This window comes from Pygocentrus nattereri, chromosome 9 (genome assembly GCF_015220715.1).
Source record: "Pygocentrus nattereri isolate fPygNat1 chromosome 9, fPygNat1.pri, whole genome shotgun sequence".
Classification (NCBI taxonomy): Eukaryota; Metazoa; Chordata; class Actinopteri; order Characiformes; family Serrasalmidae; genus Pygocentrus; species Pygocentrus nattereri.
This window is the reverse complement of record NC_051219.1, coordinates 19004139-19021132: the sequence shown is the minus strand read 5'-3', so window position 1 is coordinate 19021132 and position 16994 is coordinate 19004139. Positions and strand designations below refer to the sequence as shown.

Sequence of the window (16994 nt, the reverse complement as noted above, 5' to 3'; positions counted from 1 at the left end):
TACTGTTTGGAAGCCATAAACACCAAATGTTGGATCCACTGCATCATTACAGAAAGTAATGTTTCCATGAATCAGCCGAAACCACTCAACTCATTCATGTGTGGTCCCCTAGTAGCCTTTTAAAGATTTACAGCAGCTCAGCATTTGGTATTCATTATTCACTTTTGTTTAATATGTTAAAGTCTTATACTAAATGATGGGGAGATTTCTAATTGCCACTAAATAAATGCCCTCACAGAGTGCTCCAAATATGTGTGCTTCAGAATTCCTAAGGACACTATACTAAGCAGAATGTTAACTGAGAAAGATGCAGGTTTACAGATTAACTATGCTCTTTCAAGATGCTTCAGCTCGATGAATTGTCCCCTGCTACAAGTGGCACGTCTGATGTAGCAGCAGCAGAAGGAATCCCTGTAGCCTGTTCAAATGTGTCATCGTGAATTATGGACATCAGACAGATGTACAAGAGCTTAGCAGTAACGCAGCTGCAAACAAACTAACAGCCCTCCTCTTCCTGACTGCAGTCAGGGGAGTCATGCTGCCTCCACTTGCCTCGATATTTCCATTTTGCAATATCATAATTACAAAGAATTCTTTGAAATTGAAGAATTTCTTTGTGGTCAGATGACATTAGCTAGTAAGCTAGTTAGCCTAATGTATATAGCCTAATGCATTTTGGTAACATTTTCCCCATCGTAAAAATTGACATAATGAGACAAGTAGTCAGAGAATTTAGCAAATGTTTAAAGCTTTATCAGTGACTTCTAAAAGTAAATTACTTTTTTAAAACTTAAGAAATACAATCAACAACTTCCAAATCAACAAAAACCATCTTTTCCTCCACCATGATTAAAATAGAAAGAAATATGGTTCACTTGGAAGCAAGGCTCCACCTGACTTCTGCAAAATGTAGTTACACAGTTACACTGTTATATTTCAGGTTAAACCTCTGGAGGCTGCCAATGATAACATCATAATTTATAGCCAACTCTGCAACAAGGCATGGAACAACGTTTTTGTATGTGTAAAGACAGCATTACCCTGCTAGAGTTTCTGCACAACTTAGCTGAGCTTTCCTAATTTGTAGCGAGCTAGGCAAGTAATCTAGATAACTGTTGTAAAATAAATCTCAGTTCAATGTTCAGGGAAAACACATCTGGCCCTAATTCTGTTAATATTAGGAATTTAGTTAATTAGCCTTTACATGCTGTGGTATTCTATCAGTTTTTGCAGTAACAAAGCAGTTAAATATGAGATTAGCAATGAGGTGTTGTGTTTAAAATGTAGTTCTTTTGCGTTTCAGGACATGGTGCCTACAATGATGTAGGCTAGTTTACTTATTGGTAGTTGTCCACCACACTATAGTGTTCTGTGACATCTGGGACATACATTAATGCTTCCTAAGTGTCTCCTCTGCCTGTAATTGGGTGCTTCATAATATTAGATTCTGGCTACACTACTGGGGTATCAGAATTGTGCACATAAAGTCCAAAACATTTTTTTTGCAAAATTCTTTCATTTAGAATCGATTATTCATTTCATATTAAATTTATTTTGTATAAAAATTAATGTAAAGGATACATTTTTTTTTGTGCATGTGTGTAAACAAGATGATGTTCCCAAAATGTCCCAACACAGTCCAGCCCAGGAGCCTCACATGAACTTGACAAGGTTTAGAGCAACTAAATGAAATAATATATGCATTTTTAAAAAATGGCACAATTTCTTTCAAGGTGAGGGTAGGGCAAATGGGGTTGAACCTTACTTGTCCAACCTTGCAAAAAAAGGCGGTATCAGAACATGAATAGGTCAATTGCAACTTGACGTTACAATCTAATGGAACTTTTATATTGGAAACTCATTAATACTTTAATTCCAGTAGCACATCAGGCTCAATCCAGTTTTCCATAAGACGAAGGAAAAACACACACATGCTCGAGGGCAGTCATGCAGAATGCTGGGGTAATTATAGGAGACCATTTCATGAATAGGTGATACTGAACTGAGAGCAGGAGACGAATTTGTTGCTTAGCAGAGCTAATGTCTGCTGTATGATGGCTCTGGGCGGCATACGTGTTGGTCATACCCTCTCTCTGGAGGATGCCAGCTGGCTGTGGGACAGCTTATGCAAAGTAGCATTTTTCTCTCTCTGAAATAGAGAAGGAATCACACGGGTCTCAGGCGCTCTGGCCGTTTTGTTTTGTTGCCTCCCTCTAGGCCACTCGTTCAGTCGTCACAGTAGCAACACAGCAAGCAGAGGGTACAGAGATACTGGAGTGACATAGAAGCAGTGAAAGGGGAATTTTCAACAAATTCTAACATCTTCTTTTCTCTTCAAAAAAGGAGTGAATCTGACTGTCTGTGAGGCAATCTCTACTTAAAATGCACAGGGGACTGTGAGAGAAAGAGAAAGACAGAGAGAGCGAGAGAGAGAGAGAGACAGAGAGAGAGAGAGAGAGAGAGAGACAGAGAGAGAGCGAGAGAGAGAGAGAGAGAGAGAGAGCGAGAGAGAGAGAGAGAGAGAGAGAGAGAGAGCGAGAGAGAGAGAGAGAGAGAGAGAGAGAGAGAGAACAATGATTATTCTTTTTTTCAGTTGTAATGCAAACCAGGTTGGGCTTTGTGTATGTGTGTGCTTGTTTCTGCACGACTTGTGTGGATTACATGTGTGTGATTTACAGTGTATAAACAAACTGACAAAATAACAATCATTATGATAATTCTGCTGAGCAGGGCCTCAAATAAGAAATGATAGACTGCCAGCGAAATTCCCATTTCTTTCTCACAAACAATGTTGTGCAAGTAAAATGCTCTCTAAAGCTCAAGGCTGTCATTACCATCTGCCATTTGGAGAAACGATACATTCATTTTCGATGAACTTCAAAAATAAGTTTGCCTGTGATGTGCCTCAGTGCGCATTCTGAACCATGAACAACATCATTGTTCGTTAGGCTGGCACTGGCAAAACCTCATAGTTCTTACTCTATTGGAACACATGTTCTAAATACTCTCATTCATTGCTTTTTGTGTGTGAGAAACAGTGTATTGAGAGGTACAATGAGAAGAAACAAGTGTTCATGCCCTTTGTTTTTGCTATTTAATAGATTTCCAGTGTGTGTATCCACTACACATTTACACATACAGGGTCTTTTGACACTGTACTTAAAACATGAACAAAAATATGCATTCATAAGCACTAACAAATAAATTAAAAGGGAAAAAGTGTTCAGATGCCACATATTTATAACATCAATATTTTGTTGCAAAGCTGGCAACTACAGCCTCACAACCTCTACAGTAAGATGTAATTAGCTTTATGCAGTATTGTCATTGAAATTTTGTCCATTTCTTTGGACAAACTACATTTAATTCCCCAAGGCTACCATGTTCCCATGGTTGGATTCTCAATGGCAAAATATTTTATAATTTTTCAATAGGATTCATATCAGGAGATTGACTAATCTAATTAAAACACTATTACCTTACTTTTGTTGTATATTTGGAGTTGGTGTCTTTGATTGAGATTGAATTCTAATATATCCCCATTCATCCCCTCCATTCAGGTTTCCTTTGATGATGTGTAATACCCCGGTACTATTTGAAGAGAAGCAGCTCCATATCATGACACTCCCATCATGCTTCACTGAGAATATGATGCTCTTAGGATCATATGTGACACCTTTCTTTCTCCAAACATAACACAATGAATTATTGCCAAAGAGTTCTCTTTTTGTTTTGTTTGACAAAAGTACATTGTTCCAAAACAGGTTTGATTTGTCTAAATGTGATATTTACATATAAATGTCATCAAATTCTAGGTATGCATCTCTGTGTTTCTCTTTTAGCAAAGGAGTTTTGTGTGAGGTGTAGAAATAGACATGAGTGCACAATGAAACATTGAAAGATTCTACTTTTCACTCAATTTGTTGCCTCTAACATCATTTTGTTACAAATTTTGTATTAAACTTTAAAAGAATTACAAAATAAGTTTTTTTTGTTGTTGTTAATGTTAATCTTTGTATATCGCTACTGTCTTTTACATTATGTGTAAATTTCATGATGAATGGACAAACAGAAATGGCCCAAAATGACTTGGAATGAAGTCTGGTTCCATTGACTCACATTGAAAATAAAGAAGGTTTTTTTCATTCTCCAGTAAAGTTACTAATTTGGAGATAAGAGGTTTTGTTCTGACAACAGCAATATGCTTATAAACACATATTTTTTATCCATACTTAATTTATCCATATTTGAAGTACAGAAAGACATTATTTGTGCAAATGTAAAGTGCATATATGCACATGGAGTATAATAAATAACAAAACCAAAAGTGTGTGGACTCTTGTAAGATCATTTTCTGTGGAAACATTATTTACACTGGACTGAAACTTTTCTCCCACTCATGTACTCTCTCCATCAACCCCCTCCACAGCCCCACCCAGTGTTATAACTCCAGGGTTATTATCATCTGTTCTGAGTCAGCAAACATGATGTGAAGCAAAAGAAGAAAAAGTGATGCTAAAACCCTGCTCCATCAATTCATGGGCTTTTCTTTTATTGATTGTTAATTAATTGTCAATGTCTTCCTTATTGGACTTCTTGCTAGAACTAAAATCAAATGTCAGTTGCATCCAGTATTCATAAAGAGGAAGCAGCAGAGATGTTTCATATGACTGGAAAAGATAGCTCCAAATGTGCCATGCTTAAATGGATGGCACATTGATTTTATTGCATATTTATTTGTGTTTATTGGTATGCTTGACAGCTGATGACTTCAAACTTAAAAAGGAATAAAATCTCAAAAGAGCAGATTTTTCTGTCTTACTCCACATCTCAGATGTCTAGTTCTGGTGTTCTACAGCAAATCTTCTTTTTTCATCTATTTACTTTCCAGCAACAGCTTCTGGACAGCTACACATTCGGATTTTTTTATCTGTAGTAGCTATATATATATATATATATATATATATATATATATATATATATATATATATATACTGTGCCCTCCACCATTATTAGCACCCCTCGTTAAGATGTGTTCTTAGGCTTCTAATATTATTATTATTTTTTTTTAATAATGTAGGACAACATTGCAAAAAAAGAGAAAAATCCAGCCTTTAATTCAAATGCATTTATTGAGTGGGAAAAACATTAAAAAATTATTCTTTTACATAAACTCATCTGTGCCACAATTATTGGCACCCCTGATGTTACTACTTTGTACAACCCCCTTTTTCCAACAAGACAGCACTTAATCTTCTCCTATAACATTTCACAGGATGGGAGAATACAGAGTGAGGGATCTTCAACCATTCCTCTTTGCACAATCCCTTTAAATCATCCTTGGTCCTCTCCTATGCACTCTCCTCTTCAGCTCACCCCACAGGTTGGGTTGAGGTCTGGGGACTAAGATGGCCATGGGAGGAGCTTCATTTAGTGTCTGGTGAACCATTTTTTGTAGATTTAGCCACATGTTTAGAGTCACTATTTTGCTGAAAGCCCCAGTGACGACCCATCTTCAGCTTTTGGGCAAAGGCCACCAGATTTTGATTTAAAATGTCCTGGTATTTCAAAGAGCTCATGATGCCATGCACCATAACAAGGTTCCTGGGGCCTTTGGAAGAGAAACAGGCCCACAGCATCACCGATCCTCCCCCATACTTCACAGTGGGCATGAGGTGCTTTTCCGCATACTCATCATGTGTTACACCAAACCCACTTAGAGTGCTTGTTGCCAAAACTCTATCTGACCAAAGCACATGGTCCAAGTTGACGTCCCAGTACTGCGTAGTGAACTCCAAACGTTTACGCTTATACTTGTAAGTGAGAAAAGGCTTTTTCTGTGCATGCCTCCCAAACAGCTTGTTGGCATGTAGATAGCACCTGATGGCTGTTATGGAGACTTTGTGACCCCAAGATGCTACTCTTTGATGCAATTCTCTAACAGTGAGCTTTGGAGAACTTTTTACTTCTCTTACCATCCTCCTCACTGTGTGTGGTGGCAAGATAAACTTGTGTCCTCGTCCAGGCTTGTTTTCCACTGTTCCAGTTGTTTTAAACTTCTTGATGATTCCTCTGACTGTAGATATGGGCAGGTGTAGGCAATTTTCTTGTAGCCATTGCCTGACTTATGAAGGTCGACACACATCTGCCTTACTTGAATGGTGTGTTCTCTTGTTTTCCCATGTTGAAGAGTGGATAAGAGAAATAGGCCTCTGTGTCACATCATATTAATACCCCAGGAAAACAGGAAGTGATGAATAGAAATGAAAGGTTTCTAGATACTCTGATCAACTTTATAAACTACAGTAGAAATGACACAAATGCTTCAATTACATTTATTTTCTAGTAATTGTTAGGTGTGCCAATAATTGTGGAACAGGTGATTTTATGAAAAATAATGATTTCTTAGCCAGGGATTTTTTTATTCACTTGAGTTAAAGGTTACATTTTAACACTTTTAACACATTTAAGGCTTTTAACACATCTTAATGAAGGGTGCCAATAATTGTGGAGGGTGCTGTGTATATATATATATATATATATATATATATATATATATATATATATATATATATATATATATATACTATACTACACTGTAGGTATATGTGTGTGTGTGTGTGTGTGTGTGTGTGAAAGAATGTGTGGCTGTCAATATATACACATATACAGTAAATTTCCAAAAGTATTCACTCAGATTGCTTTTATAAACATTTGTGAAAGAATGGGTCACTCTCAGAAACTCAGTGATTTCCGTCACAGTACCATGATAGGATGCCACCTGTGCAACAAGTCCAGTTATGAAATTTTCTCGCAACTAAATATTCCACAGTCAAATGTCAGTGCTATTATAAGTGAATGAGAATGACAGCAACTCAGCCACAAAGTGGTAGGTCACATAAAATGACAGCGCTGGGTCAGTGGATGCTGAGACATAGCTTTCTGCAGAGTCAATCGCTACAGACCTCCAAACATCATGTGGCTTTCAGATAAGCTCAAGAACAGAGCATAAAGATCTTCATGGAATGGCTTACCATGGCTGAGCAGCTGCATCCAAGCTCAATGCAAAGCGTTGAATGCAGTGGTGTAAAGTGCCACCACTGGACTCTAGAGCAGTGGAGACGTGTTCTCTGGAGTGACAAATCACGTTTCTCCATTGATTGTGGGGTTGGTGGTTGACTAGAGAGCAGTTCTTGTCTCACTGCATTGTGCCAAGTGTAAAGTTTGGTGGAGGGGGGATTATGGTGTAGGGGTGTTTTTCAGGAGTTGGGCTCGGCCCCTTAGTTCCAGTGAAAGGAACTCTTAATACTCCAGCAGACAAAGAAATTTTGGACACTTTCATGCTCCCAACTTTGTGGGAACAGTTTGGGGATGGCTCCTTCCTGTTTCAACATGACTACGCACCAGTGCACAAAGCAAGGTCCATAAAGACAAGGAACGAGTGAGTTTGGTGTGGAAGAACTTGACTGGCCTGCACAGAGTCCTGACCTCAACCCGATAGAACACCTTTGGGATGAATTAGAGCAGAGACTGTGAGCCAGGCCTTCTTGTCCAACATCAGAATCACAAATGCACTTCTGGAAGAATGGTCAAAAATTCACATAGACACACTCCTAAACCTGTGGAAAGACTTCCCAGAAGAGTTGAAGCTGTTATAGCTGCAAAGGTTGGGCCAACATCATATTAAACCCTATGGATTAAGAATGGGATGTCACTGAAGTTCATATTCGTGTGAAGGCAGACAACTGATTCCTTTTGGAAATGTAGTATATGCTACGTATAAAGCCATTTATCTAGGCAGTAAGCATTTATTTATTTATTTTTGTTCAGAAAAATAATTTGAGTTTTTTTATTGTATATTGTTTTTTCTCTAATTAGTATTGTGCGTGTAATTATATGTATTATTATTATTATTATTATTATTATTATTATTATTATTATTATTATTATTATTATTATTATTATGTTATTGTTGTTGCAAACTTTGTTTTCCATGGTGTGACAAAGCATACAAATGGTCTTGCATAATCTATTATGCTCCCTCCAATTTTTTACAGACTTTGTCTCTTTATCCTGCACTCCCCCTGTTCCCTCAAGAAACAAAGCCACCCTCTCAGAAAACACCTGGATGAAAGTCATTTTCATATAAATTCAGTTTTATCTAAGCAGGCCTGAAGTATTTAAAGCTCTATAAGAGTACGTGTTTGTGTGTCTTTGAACAGCTTTGGTAAAAGTGTTGGTTTGTGCTTGAGCATTAGGTAAGGCTTATAAGGAGTTGTTCTCTTCACAGAGAGTAGCAGCCAAGAGATCAGATTACTGCTCCTCTCCCCCTGAAATGAGTGAAGAAAGAAAAAGAGGACTGTGGGAGGAGACCCACACCCCTGCTATTGGCTCCATTCCCCCCATCTGGCCCGCACCGCTTGACAAGCTGCTTTGCAAACGGTCCCCAAAAAAACACAAAGCATACATCTCACGCCCATGAGTCCAGATGCTCTGCAGCCTGAGGCTCACCCACAGCTATGTGTGAAAGATCACTGCCCACTGTTGGGTCCAGAAACAAACGGATGGGTTTATTCAGGCTGATTGTGATATATTTTGCATGTGTGCCTCTGTGTTTGTGTAATGTATAATAAACATGAACCCATACAGGGCCAACACTTCATTTCCTTACTCTCTATATAATCTATGTATTAGTATTAGTAGTGGTACTTACCTGAGTAGCACTGCATAATAAACCCTGAGATTAAAAATGTAAACCTGAATAATAGGCTTTGGATTCAAGAGGCTACTAACTAAAATGTAAGTAGATTTAGGCATTAAAGAAAAGAATGATTCTGAAACCAAGTCAAAGCATGGCACTGTGTTTTTTCTGCCCAGCTATGCATGCAATATGAGGGAGACTCTATCCCTCATCCCTCATGTCACTGTCTCACAGAGAAGATCTGAACTTATGCAGCACATTTTAAAAGACCATGAATGGGCATGAATAAATGATGGTTTGATGAAATGGAAGAATTTCATTTGATTTAACTGTACCCTAGTTTGATTGCTGTCTTAGTGCAGTAAGCAATTGGTGTAAAATTGTCATCAAATATATATAGTAAAATCTGCTCAGTCAGTTGTGCTGCTTTTATCCATATGACCTTTGTTTACATATTTTGGAATGATGTCAGAAACTCATTGTGAATGCATAAATTCATTGTGAATGCGTAAAATGCAATGTGTTATTTTTTGCTTTTGATCTGGACCTGTGGAACGGAACTACAAATGTAAACGCATCTTCAAATACATTTAGATTGAGACACTACTGAGAAGGCTGCAGGCCTGGCACAAAACCATGGTATCTTAAAACCATTGTGGGGCCAGAGGCTGGGGTATGTCTGTCCATGTGAGAGGACACAAAGTTACAATTAATTACGACAACATAGAAAAGGGATAAATATGTCTAAAGTTGACACACATTTACAGGAAACCCTCAAAGGTCTATCCATTTACAAAATCTGTCTCCTAGTTTATCTTCCCACAACGTACAGCACATCTGTTTAATGTAGCCAATACAAAGATATGCATGCAAACCCTCATACGATAATGAATGTTGGCCTTTACACTGATGCACAGTAAGCAGAGGATAAAGATTAGTTTTACTTTTTTTTATGTAATATAATAAAACTGATCCATTTTGTTTTAAAGATATGAATGAGTGATGCAATAAAAATGAGCAAAATCTCCCTCAGTCCCTATGGGACTAAGTTCAAGATATGTTTAGGTTCAAATCTATTGAGAATATGTTAAAATGATTTCACTGAAAAAGTGCAGTACACATTCGCACCAAACACCAACACACACCAACCCAGTTTTGCAACAAATATATTCTTCAAAGTATACACATGTGCCTCCTCATCTCTTTCTCCATCTACTCAGGCCCAGCTTATTTTGCAGAAAGGGGAGAGGTTAGACAAGCCAGGGAGAAAGGGGTGTGGAGACAGTGAGAGAGGAAAAGAGAGAGAGCAGAAGAGAGAGTGAGAGAGAGAGAGGGGTAGTGGTGGGGCTGTATAAAACCACAGGAGCACAAACCACGCTTTATCCTGCCAGTGTGTCCCGCGCAGTAGACGTTCAGTCACAGGAAACCCCTTAACCCACCCAGCACTCTGCACACGCTCACACACACTGCTGCAGCCCACTCACAAAGGAGGATGGCCACGAGGAGAATGAATGAGATGTGGAGAAGGATGGCTTTGGATTTGGTGCTGTGTGTTCTGCTCTTCCACAGTAAGTACAGACTAAGTTCTTTAGTAAACAAAGTCTACACAGATATTTTCATTTCTTTGTGTCCCATGTGCTGTACTTTGGAGTCATTTCTTGTAAATTCAAAGCAATTTTCTTTTGTCATTTTAGCTTCTTATTTGAGTTAATGCTTATTGTTTATTAGAAGGTTAGCTAATTTCAAAAAAGTGAAGAGGCAAAACTATGAGTAGAAGGGCAATCCCAAAGAAGCAGAAAGATGAGTAGAGGGGAAAAAAAATCCACAGTGCTGTCAAAGATCTTTGTTGGCCTGATTCATGAGATGGTCAGAAGCTTGTAATACTTGCCCAGAACAGGCTAGTAAAAAGTTAGCGGGAATCTGAAACAAAGAGGGCTGGCATGGAGTGGAAACTTGCCGTTGGACATAATTATGGAGTGTATCGTCCTCTTCGACTGGGTGGAGCAGGGCAGGCACATGAGTAGACAGAGGGGCGTGAGTAGGAGTGAATGAAGGGTGGAGGACAGTAAGCAGTAAAACGTCCTTTCTTTCCTCTTCCTCTTTTTCATCTTTCCTTTCTTTTTCTTATATTTTCCTCCCTTGCTGACAATTCTTCTGAATGGATCCTGCATCTTTAGTCTATTTCATGCTGCCTCACAAAGGATGTGTTTCATTCTGTGTTTGCTTCATGCTCATTTAAGGAGAAATGGGCTTTAGCCTTAGAATTGAATGGGTTGTAGGAGGTTGTGCATATGTTTTGTAGCAAGGGAAGTGACCGCATGCCTGTTGATTCAGCAAAGAGTTTAAAAAAAGATCCAAAGGTGACGCCCATGTTAGGATGATTCACGTTTGGTGGTGCAAAAGGGTGATTGCTTCCACCTCCCTGCCTCCAAATTGCTTCTGTCCAGTTCTATTGAAGGTGAGAGTAGGCCAGCCAGCAATGCCATTGGTAATTAGAGGGTGAGCTCTGGCTTGGACTCTCCCTCTACATGTGAGAGCCTGGTATAACAATTTCTGCCCAAATCATTGGCTAGACTGGGTAGTCTTGAAAGTAGACCTGGCACTATTATGTCCATGGAAACACCCCATGTTAGCAAAGGAAAAAATCAGCAGTGAGCTCCAAATTTATACAGTGCAAACGGTCTATTGCTAAGAGACGATCAGCACAAATAGACACTTACAAAGCACATACACAGCATGCAAATCTGACTACTAATTTGATTTTCAAAATAAAAAGGAAATTGAATTATGCAGTCAACCCCCTCGTTAGGCCGCGCAACCCAATATGGCTAAATATGGCTAAGCTTGTGCATGACAAGCAATTTAACGTTAATGTGCCCTAGATTCCACAAAGTGCCCTCAGTAATGTTAAACACTTTAGGCACTCAGAAGTTTTACTTGGTTATATACAGTAGGGGTGGCTGTTTTTACTATTTTTTCATTATAGTGATAAATTACTTTATGGTTTTTGGACCATTTTGATATTGATAGAAATTTTTGATAGGATTTTGACTACTGGTGGCCAGGTCCCAACTTATCAAATCTCAGAAGAACCAACTACTGTCTTTCTTAACATATCATGATATTATGCTCTTTGCCATGTCACCCACCCATTATACAGTAGTATAAACTTTCTGAAATTTTAAGATTGGAAAGTTTAATAACTGCTTAGAGACTGGAAATTCAAAAGAGAGGGTGCTGCAGTTAGGAGCCCTGGCCCCGCCCTAGTCTGAAAGCACAGACTTCCACATATGACCATTCTCACCATTCTGTCACATTGTTGATACTCATGTGCAATTGGCACTAATGCGAGAGATTTTGCTTGGTGGTGATCAATATAGAATCACCTTCTAGAAAGGCTTGGAAAAATCATTATATTAGTGATGGTCCCACCTGTAGAGAAGTTCTACTCTCAGCTTTTCAGCTGATTATGGACCTTTTTAAATCTCCTGTCTTGCACACTTAAAGAGTCCAACAATTGTCCAGTGTATAATAAGAACACACATTTTCAGAAAATCTGGATAGTATCGATCATCACAAATGACATTACATTGACCATGATGTAAAGCAGATGACCAGACAGCATAGAGAAATGCAATCATACACAAACTTTTGGCACCACTATTTCAGGTTTTGTTCATTTTCTAAGTGAAAATAAGTTAACACTTTCTTTACACTTCATATTTTGATGTACAATTGCTATTTATTGGCTTAATTCAACAAATTGGAAAAATAAGACATAAATGTGTCTTGTAGTAGTTTTATATTTTCTATATTTACTTTTTTCAGATTTTCCTTCTTTGAATATGTTAAGATTGCTGTCTGTAAAGGATATGCACTTCAAACTTCGCTGATGACTGTATGCTAGCAGCACTGTTGAATTGGCTTGTAAAGTCTCACAAGCAAAGATCTGCTACTGTTTGGCCACATAATGTCCACAAGTGACAGTGCCCCACCAATGCAAACATCTCCATTTCAGAGACATTAGCTCCCAGCTGTGAGTGTAGCAGGAAGGAGGAGGAGATGAAAAGACTCAGCATGACACAGGCTGATGGCAGATGTATTTAACTCAGCTAGACTCATACTTGTATCAATGCAATTTCAACTAAAGGGTTTTTCAAAACGTATAAAAGGTGAGCCGTTAAGAAAGTTATTCAGAGTGGTTTGATGTGAAATGTGGCACTGTTTACACAGAATTGTTTACAGTGGTGGTGACTGGCAGTTTATTGCCTATAAAGTTTCACTCTTAGAAAACTATTACATGAGTTAGTTACAAATATGCAGGATGAAGTGTTGTTTGATCATAGTTTTGCGAAGATCTTGGCCTAAAACATATTTTTGTAAAAGCATTCAGGGTAAAGAAAAGCAGTTCCCAAATAATTATTTTCAGACCTAGCACTATTTTAGCATTATCACTAATAAATATGAAGATATAAACTAAAATGGTTATATTTGATTACAGACATTGCAAGCCCTGGTTCTTATCACCACCAAGTTTTCCTGCAATGCATTGCTTTGCATCAAAACTCTGAATTACTTTGTTTACATCTCAACGACTGAAAAGTTGGCAGAACTCATTTTGCTGCAGACAAGAATTCAGAACTTATTCAGCCACATGGCAGTGTGGTACTGACTAGACAAGGTCCAAGCAAGATAATGGGTGTTGACACGTAGTCCTCATGGAATAATCTGAGAGAAGAGTCAGGCTGTAATTGGACTTGAGTGGGAAAACACCTTCACACTTCTTTAACTCTATGACACACCTAATTTTCCATTGCGAAACCTGATATCATAACGTGTGCCTCTAAAGGAGCTGGAAGTGTCTAGGGTGTCAGAGTGCAGATTAGGAAGAACCTTGTGTACCCACCACTCAGTCTTGAACCAGGAAACTTCATTCAACACTCACGCTTCATCCAACACTTCATTCAACACTGAAAAGAGCATTAGCCAGCTTAGCATTGTCCCAATATAGACCAGACTTGACTGACAATTTTATGGATGTGATTAGCACAGAAAGGTCATTCAGTGTAGGGCAGATACTAACTTTCATAAGCATTCTGCCACACAAAGGCACTCAGTCTTAACACAAAAGGGGTGGAGGTCTGTGGCTGTGAGTGTCCATCTTCTACATGGCATTATTGTGAGGGAGACACTTCCTGGTGATTAAAGCGAGACAGATGGCAAGAGAGAGAGGCAGCTCTTCTATTTATCTGTCTTGTATCTAGAATATCCTCCTTCACAATCAGGTCTCCAGCCAACATAAACTTGAGCTGAAGATTGCCATCAATTTTCTCATGCCCTTCAGTTATTCATTCAAGTAGACAAACTCCTGTTAACGTCATGTACACAAGGGTGTGGGAAGATTTAACATATCAGCGTTTTACATGCTTTATCTCAAGGGAATCAACAAATCAGGATGTAGAGTAACGAGTGATGTGAACTAATGGCTTGAGGGTGGGCTCATGTGGTCACGCAAGCAAACATAAATGGTTAGATTAGATAAACTCTGGATGACATAGAGATCTCTAGTGATGAATAAAGTTTGCAGCTTGAATTGCTCCTCGAGTAAGCAAAGGTCATCCAGACAAACAGGCCCACGCCTTATAGTCAGTAAAGTTACATAATTGGCAATGCTGAATTGACATGCCTACAACACAACACAACACAACTTAATCAAGTGCATATGTGAGAGAACTTGTAGTTCTCTGTAGATGTCAAGGGCATGAACACAACAAAGAGTCCATGTCAGTTTTTGGTTTAGAAGAAACATTTAATGAACAACAGAAGGCCATTTGTATTCACGTCTCCTCTCTTGGTTATTGCTGTTCTCATAACTCTATGGTTCCCTGCTTCGCTGGCATACTGAGGCAATTTTACAGTTGTTGGGCGTTTATCAGAAAGCAGGTTTTTCTCCCACTGTTTCACATTCATTTTGAATGAGAAACTCTGGCAATGAGTGTGTCCAAAAGACCTGAGTCAAAACATTAGAGTGTAATTATCCCATGGGTACATACAACTCCACTACGAATGGAAACTCTTAAGACATCAGATTGGATGCGTCTAGTACTTGCCTCATCAAAAACAGCACCAAAGCAATGGAAGTTATTAAGTCACTGTGGTAAAACTTCACAACATAGAAGAATATGCTAAGGAGCATGAAAGCCACAATAAGTGCTATTCATGGGCAAATATGTTTCCCTTTGTATCAGCTCTTCATCAAGAGATTTGGAATTTGATACCAGTAGTGTTACTGCATTATGCTTGTTAGTAAACACAGTTTGTGGCATCAAACATCATTTTCCTGGGAAATAAACACAAAAAAAACTTTCTAAGTGCTGTAATAATTGCTCCGGGTAATTAATGCTTAGCAAGTGATATAGCACAGAGGCAATTCTGTCTAATGTTCCCTAATTGAAAACATAAGATTACATCCCTTTCCTGCATTTGCGAGCAATGGGACTTTCTCATGGCTGCCTTTCCCCCCTTAACCACAATGTTAAAGAACCCAGGGGATTTGTTACGGTTAGTCCAAAGGAGGGAAAGCACAAACCCCAATCTCAGCTTTCTTTTGTGTGTGGAATAGTAAGGAGAAAAAAACTTTTCCTGATGTCCCATGATTCCCTCGCTTTTTCTCTCTTCTGCTGTGGCTTTCTCCAAAAGTGTTTGTGTATGTTAAGCTTGCAATAGATCAAACATTTAGATATCCAGTTACGCAATGCCTGGATGCTTATGTCAAGGAACAAGAGCTTGGGTCTGTTCCATGGACATCTGCAGACATACAGTGTTGGGGTGCTGACAGCATGTTTCGTAGTATAGTTGGGGGGAAGGGTGGCAGCTGGTATTTTAAGGAGGCAAAAGCCCATCCCTGTATTGTAGAAGGAGGGGGTGCTATTCAGGAAACAAGGGTTTGAGTTACAACTTCAAACTATTTCTATGAGGGCTTACACACAGGAAAAATTCATGGTCATTCATCAAACTCATAGCAAAGAGTACATAACTATCTGGCTGCATGTAGCAAGCCTGGCATTTTCCTTAACATAAATCAAAGGTAAAAGGGAATCTGGATACGCTAAACACTGCTTACAGGTAATCGAATGAATCTGTTCTGGTGGTTGTAGGATAATCCACTGGGAAGTCATGTGCAAATTATTCTCCAGAAAGTTGTTTTTAGACCACTCTTGGGGTATAGGTGGTTACATGGTGCAGGCACTGCATTCCAGTCGCTAACAGCTAATAGCGAGTAGCATCCTGTTGGAGGGTTTGAGGGCGTGGACAACATTCTTTAACTCATGGTAATTTGATAAATTCCTTCACCCTCGTCACTCTGGTTTTATTATGCTAAAAGAAGAAAATAAACAGTCAGATAGGCAGATCTGTTTAGCAAATGTTTGCGATTAGCTTGGCCTGCTTGGTCTGAAACAAAGTTTTCACTCTACTAAGTGATCGTAGCGTGGCTAATATTTCAGTCAAAGAAGCTAATTAAACAACATAAATTTGCACCTGATCATCGACACAGTATAGCTTTTTCATCAGCTTTAGCAGGACTATCTACAAAAAAAAAAAAAACAGAGAATGCAGGGCAGGAAGGCATGACACAAAGCAGCTTGTAACACAAAGAGGCATTCTTTGTCTCCATTAACCTCTGCCCGGCTAGGATATTCAGGATTAAGATGTGTTTAGTGGACTACGTGTCTCCACCCTGGAGGCGTCAACCCATTAGGCCTTCTATAACATTCCGCAGCCCTGTGCACCCATGAGCATGGGCGGAATTTAAGACTTCGTGTCCCCCTGTCGGCCACTAACAGGACAATCCACAGGCCTGCTGCAAGAACATCTGGAGCTAGGGTCAGGAGTGGGGCTGCAGCCAGGATGATATAAGATGAGGTGCTCTCTTGGGCGGCTTGGGTGGAGCTGCGCAAACCCAACGGTCCGCAGACGTCAGGCTTAGGGGCCCGGCTTTTAGCACAGAGTACATTGGCTCCCTGGAGACTTCCACATCTGCAGCTGTGGAGGGACCCCTCCCTTGTCAGATGCCACATCTTTAGGCCTTCTCTGAATAAAACACGAAGCTGATTACAAGGCATACTAACGATTGCCTCACTGTGACCTTTTAATTCCTTTTGCTCTCTGGGTTGTTTGTTTGTTTTGGTTTCACCGCTACATTCCTCAAGCTAGAAACCTGAGAGCACAGCAAGATTACAGGATTTTGATTAGATGGTAATCTCCATGTTAAAGATAGTTATCATATAAGTAA

General features: G+C 39.1%; 1 protein-coding gene across 1 annotated transcript in view; it reads left to right on the top strand.

Annotated features, from left to right (window-relative positions):
* The first annotated feature begins 10042 nt into the window (after nucleotides 1-10042).
* Nucleotides 10043-16994, top strand: part of si:dkey-261h17.1 — a 38831-nt gene continuing 31879 nt past the window's right edge. The window contains exon 1 of the mRNA XM_017694225.2: nucleotides 10043-10269. Within this exon, the coding sequence (XP_017549714.1) occupies nucleotides 10194-10269 (76 nt within the window). The 5' untranslated portion in view covers nucleotides 10043-10193. The remainder of the gene's footprint in view (nucleotides 10270-16994) is intronic.